We start from the raw sequence: 5,129 nt of genomic DNA, 5'->3' as shown, positions 1-5,129 counted from the left end.
TGCGGGGGGGGGGTTTAAAAGGCCCCCCCCCCCCTTCCCCCCCCCCCCACCCCGCCCCACCTCCCAGGTCAGGCACCTTTGAACAGCGTGGAGCCTCCTGAAAGCACGATGTTGGCGAACAGCGTCCGGCGGAGGTCCAGGTCCGACTTGTGGATGGCGAAGGCCAGCACCTCGTGGAGCCCCTCGCTCTCGTCCCCTACCAGGTCTGGCTGGAACAGCAGTTCGGGGGCCCGGAATCGTGCTGGCCCCACCTTTGGAACATAAGATTGAGGTATAGGCCTCTTCCTCCAGGCCCAGCAGCACCACCGCCACCCAGGGCCAGGCCTGGTGACTTACGTCAAGCATGCTGCCATCCGGCAAGGTGTACTGCACCTTCTCTGTCTCCAGAGCCTCATCCTTCTGCGGGTTGATGGACAGGTAGCAGGCTCTCTGCGAGGCGTGGGGGGCAGGGACACACCTTCAAAGGCTGTGACTGGGACACCCACACCCAGGCTCGACTTCAAGCCTTGGTCCTGCCCTCCTCCCCTGCCATTCGCCCTCCTCCCGTCACTCCACAACCTCCTGCCCTTCGTCACCTCTTTGATGGTCCGAACAACCTCAAACTCCGCTGAGGTGTGGAAGTCGAAGCCTTCCTTGCGCAGCAGCAGCCGGAGATAGCGGGAGACGTCGCGGCCAGCGATGTCCACCCGCATGATGGAATGCGGCATGGCAAAGCCCTCGTAGATAGGGACAGCATGGGTGACCCCGTCCCCCGAGTCTAACACCACTCCTGTCGTTCGTCCTGTTGCGTACCTGTCAGCAGGTCAGCATCCCCTCGCCTCAGCCGGTAAGGCATGGGCCTCCCACCCCTGGAAGGAACCCTAGGACAACGGCCCAAGGAACTCCCCATCTGGTCACCTCGAGCAGGATGGCCGCAGGGAGGATGGGACCCCAGGGACCACTCACAGGCTGAGCACGGCCTGCATGGAGATGAACAGGGCCGGCACATTGAAGGTCTCGAAGAACACCTCTGCCGCCTTCTCCCGGTTCTTACTCGGGTTGAGCGGGGCTTCCGTTAGGAGAACAGGATGCTACAAGAGACAGCAGAGCTGTGGGCGTGTGCACAGACGGCACGCGAGGCCCTGAAAGGATCTTCCAGAGGAACCCTCCTCCCCGTGCACCCGCAGTGAGTGCACGTCCTTCTCAAGGACACTGTCCTGTCACCTGCTGGCAGTTACTCTTCCACAGCCCACTCTCTCGGGAAGTTTCTGCTTGGCCGACCCGACTGTTGTGCCCCCCACACAGTGAAGAGGCAGCAGGCCCCAGCAAAACGCAGGAAATATGGGAGCCTGGCCCCGAGGGAGCACAGCAGGGAGGGCACAGCGAGGGGATTCGGAGCCTGGGGGAGGCCGGGCTGTCACACCTCCTCGGAGAAGGTCTGCAGCTGGTCCTTGGAGTAGACGTACTGCCAGATGCGCTCCATGTCATTCCAGTCCCGCACCACGCCGTGCTCCATGGGGTAGCGCAGAGCCAGCAGCCCGCGGTGCTCCTGCGCAGGAGGGTGGGAAGGCAGTGTGGCTCCAGGCCCCACCCCCAGCCACTGCTTTCTGCCTTCACCTGCCCCGAGTAGAACCACCGCTGCTTCCTGGGTGTCCCCATGCGCGTGGCTCGATTGTCTGGCAGCCTCTCAGAGTCTAGCCAGCCTCACCTGGCCAGGGACAGGGAGGGTGGTGATGTGCTTCCTCCCACCCCCCCCAGGCCCTCGGCCTCCTCCCCGGCACGCTTCTCTATACTCACGGCCAGCGCATCTCCTCTTTTCCCCACACATGGCTACGCTCCCATCGGCGCCTGTACTGTCCCCTCTGTGGTCACCTGTCACCCCCCTGCCCCTTCCCCCAGTTCCCCTGCCAGTGCTCACATCTCCTGCATGGACTGTCCTCCAATGTCCCTATGTCCCTTCTTGCCAAGCACCACTTTGCCTCTTTCCTATTGACCCATCTCCTGAGAGCCCCTATTGTGCTCCCAGATCCTGGCACCCCACAGTGTTGCCCAGGTGCCTAATCTGCACTTGCGTATAACGCCCCCCCTCCACATTCGCTCCTCCTGAGGGCCTCTCTGGCCGTGTGGCCCCTGCAAGTCACCCCAGCTGGGGTGCAAGAGGTGGCTCCACAGCTCTTGTTGGGATCAGTTATCAAGTCTGGGTAATTCAGACTCTTAAGTCACTTTTTAATCAGTTCTTTCTTCTGCAGCTTCCAAAAGACAGGGCATGAGTGTCTAACTGTACCCCACCCCAGGAGCCACCGCCTCATTACAGGGTAGCCTTCAGAGCTAAAGCCTGGAGAGCCCAGGGGGCATCTGGAACGTGGCCCAGAGAGCAGTCTTGGGGGGCTCTGCAGGACAGCTCTGCCCCCAGACAGGCTCCTGGGACCATGAAGACCTCAAACCCAGGGAAGTGCAGGTTCCACGTTACCTCTGCTTTTGGTCCAATGAAGAGGTCCCCTTCCAGGGCTCCAGCCATCACGCGCATGTGCTTTGGGCGCCCGACACTGCGGGGACAGGCAGTCAGTGAGGCAGGCGGGGGCACAGCTGGAAAGCCCAACTCCAGTGGTCAAGAGTAACTTACTCCAAAGCACCAGAATGTGGTCAGAAGCCAGGGATCTGGGATGCGGGACTACCGAGCAGGGGCTATAGAGCAGGCCTCAGCAGGACAGGAAGCTCGGGGTCAGAAGAAAAGGTGTCCCCCCCATAGAGGGCTGAGCTCTGGAACATCAGCCCTCCATGGCCTATTCTGGCAGGAGTTGGCTTCCGCAGCCAGCGACTCGGCCCATGCTCTCGGGGTCAGGAGGACGAGGGAGGATGCCCCGGGAAGCTGGGTGGTGGCTCTGTGAACGCCCCCCACCCCCTTCAGTCGATTCCGCCCCTTTCCCACTGCCGGGGCTTCCAGAATAGAGATTCCAAAATTTGACCCAAGTTTCCTGCACAACAGGACCCTTAATTACACCCAAGTGGGTTTCAGAAAGGAGCCCCCCCCCGCCCCCGCCAGGCTTAGGCTAATCACTCTAAAGCAGTGGTTCTCAACCTTCCTAATGCCGCGACCCTTTAATACAGTTCCTCATGTTGTGGTGACCTCCAATTTCATTGTTACAAATTGAACATAATTAAAGCATAGTGATTAATCACAAAAACAATATGTAATTATATATGTGTTTTCCAATGGTCTTAGGCGACCCCTGTGAAAGGGTCATTCGACGCACAGGTTGAGAACCGCTGCTCTAAAGCCTCTAGGATTTGCGAGGTGCGCTGCTGAGGGAAAACTTCCCAAGGGACTGGAGTAGCCGAAGGTGAACCCCAGGCTTTCTCAGGTTTCACCTCCTCTGAGAAAGTATTTTCTAGAGTCTGAAAATAAATAAGCCCCAAAGAAAACCTCCCCTGGGAGGAAGAGGTGGCTGTGCAGTAATCGCCCACTCTTCCCCGAGTTCAGGCCTTTCTCTGGGAATCTTCTCCCTTTTATTGTAGCTGCTGCGGCCACGCCCTGTCCCCAGGGGAATGCTGGTGCTTCTCCCTCCCTCAGTGAGGGACCAAAATCAGACTCCAAAGAGGAGGGGGAAGCCCAGAGCAGCTGTCTGCTCCTTGCAGAGCCCTCAACAGTGTCCGCCTCAAGGTTGGCCTCAAAGACTCAGGATCACTGTTCTCCTGGGAAGCAAACAAAAAGGTTAGGGCTGCTGCCTGAACACTTACTAGTTTGGGAAACAGTATTTGGGGATCTGATCTCCTGCAAAGCCAGCCTTGATCACCCCAGAGCCCTGCAAGGAAAAACACTGTTTAGCTGTCTGCATTCACCTCCAAATTAAGGCAGTGCCCTACAGTGGGGAGCAGGCTGCCGAGATCCTGCCGAGAGGGCAAGGTCATTTACAAGTACACCAGTGGCTCAAAACAGTGTGTGGGGGCACTTCTACACCCCTTCCTCCGCATTTGACAATGTCTGTAGGGGATGCTACTGGCATCTAGTGGGTAGAGGCCAGGGACGCCGCTGAACACCCTGTGGTGCACAAGCCAGCCCCTCACAACCAAGAACTGTCCAGCCCAGAATGCCAACAGGGGACCGAGAGCCCATCACAAAGTCCATCCACCTCCGCACGCTCCCGGCAGCTCCGGCAGGAGGGATCCAGGGCAAAGCTGTCCTGAAAGCCAGCATCGTTTTTCCCAACAGCCCCTGGCCCCTCCGCTCCCAGGGGACAGGCCCCGGGAAAGACCACTGGGAGCCTAGGAAACTGCAGCTCCAGGGGTTTTCCTAGAGACTGCAGACAAGAACTGCGCTGCCCTGCTGCAGCCTGGACCCGGCATCTGGACCCCTCCCCAGGCCCTCTTCACACACGTCTTCATCACACTCCGGGTCTGCGATGCAGGAAGCAACAGCCCAAGTTACAGAGCAGCTGGAAGCCCAGAGCACCATGCAGGCCGCTCCCCGAACTCAGAAGCACATTGATTGGCCTGAGTGAATTACTTCACCCCAAGAAGGGACGTGGCCTGGTCCTTCCCGGAGCCTGCTGAGGGCACCCCTACGCCGAGTCCTAGCTTCTTATTAAACATCCTGTGCTGTGGCTCAGGGAGCCACATGGGAACTCCAAAAAGAGCGGCTCCGGGATGACATGGGGTCATGTGTGAGGGAGAAAGAGAAGGAATCACCATCAAGACCTCCCCGGCCACGCACGAGAGGCAGACACCAGGGCTACTCGTTTTCTTACTATGGACCAGAAATTGGAGGCCAGAGTCCTCCGAGGGCAGCTCCAGAGCGGCGGGACAAGCCGCAGGAACCAGGCACCTCTCCTGGGCTCGGGAACAAGTGTCCCGACTGTGCACGGTCCTGGGGGAGGGGCCTGAGCTCTCCCCGCGCTACCGGCCGCCGCAGGTCTGCTCCGCACTTCGGAGATCGAAGCAGCCGGCAGCCACCCAGGTGGCGGACTGTGGGCGGCGGACCGAACCTGCGTGTCTCCCAGTCCCAGGGGAGGGCAGGAGGGCCTGTGCGCTCGGAGGGTCCTGCCTGGGCGCAGCCCCTTGGGAAGCGCTGTGGTCAGGTCCCCGGACCCACCCTCCCAAAGGGGCCATCAGTGTGCAAAGGGGCAAAGCACCCTTCTCTACCCGGGGGCGGC

The 5,129-nt window shown here is 60.0% G+C and overlaps 1 protein-coding gene across 2 annotated transcripts in view; it reads right to left on the bottom strand.

Annotated features, from left to right (window-relative positions):
• The window catches only part of ACTR1B (ARP1 actin-related protein 1 homolog B, centractin beta (yeast)), a 7,758-nt gene extending 2,668 nt beyond the window's left edge, over positions 1-5,090 (bottom strand). Inside the window, exons 1-7 of one of the 2 annotated variants that reach the window (XM_014536418.1) lie at positions 3,718-5,090; positions 2,450-2,525; positions 1,403-1,528; positions 946-1,070; positions 576-792; positions 337-429; positions 77-251 (exon numbers count right to left, since the gene is read on the bottom strand). In XM_014536418.1, the coding sequence (XP_014391904.1) occupies positions 77-251; positions 337-429; positions 576-792; positions 946-1,070; positions 1,403-1,528; positions 2,450-2,525; positions 3,718-3,815 (910 nt within the window). In that variant the 5' untranslated portion in view covers positions 3,816-5,090. The remainder of the gene's footprint in view (positions 1-76; positions 252-336; positions 430-575; positions 793-945; positions 1,071-1,402; positions 1,529-2,449; positions 2,526-3,717) is intronic. The other variant, XM_005862215.2, reaches the window with a different exon arrangement.
• Positions 5,091-5,129: the final 39 nt, after the last annotated feature.

This window comes from Myotis brandtii, unplaced genomic scaffold (assembly GCF_000412655.1).
Source record: "Myotis brandtii unplaced genomic scaffold, ASM41265v1 scaffold1612, whole genome shotgun sequence".
Taxonomy (NCBI): Eukaryota; Metazoa; Chordata; class Mammalia; order Chiroptera; family Vespertilionidae; genus Myotis; species Myotis brandtii.
Note: the sequence above shows the minus strand (reverse complement) of the source record. Positions and strands in the feature narration are given on the sequence as shown.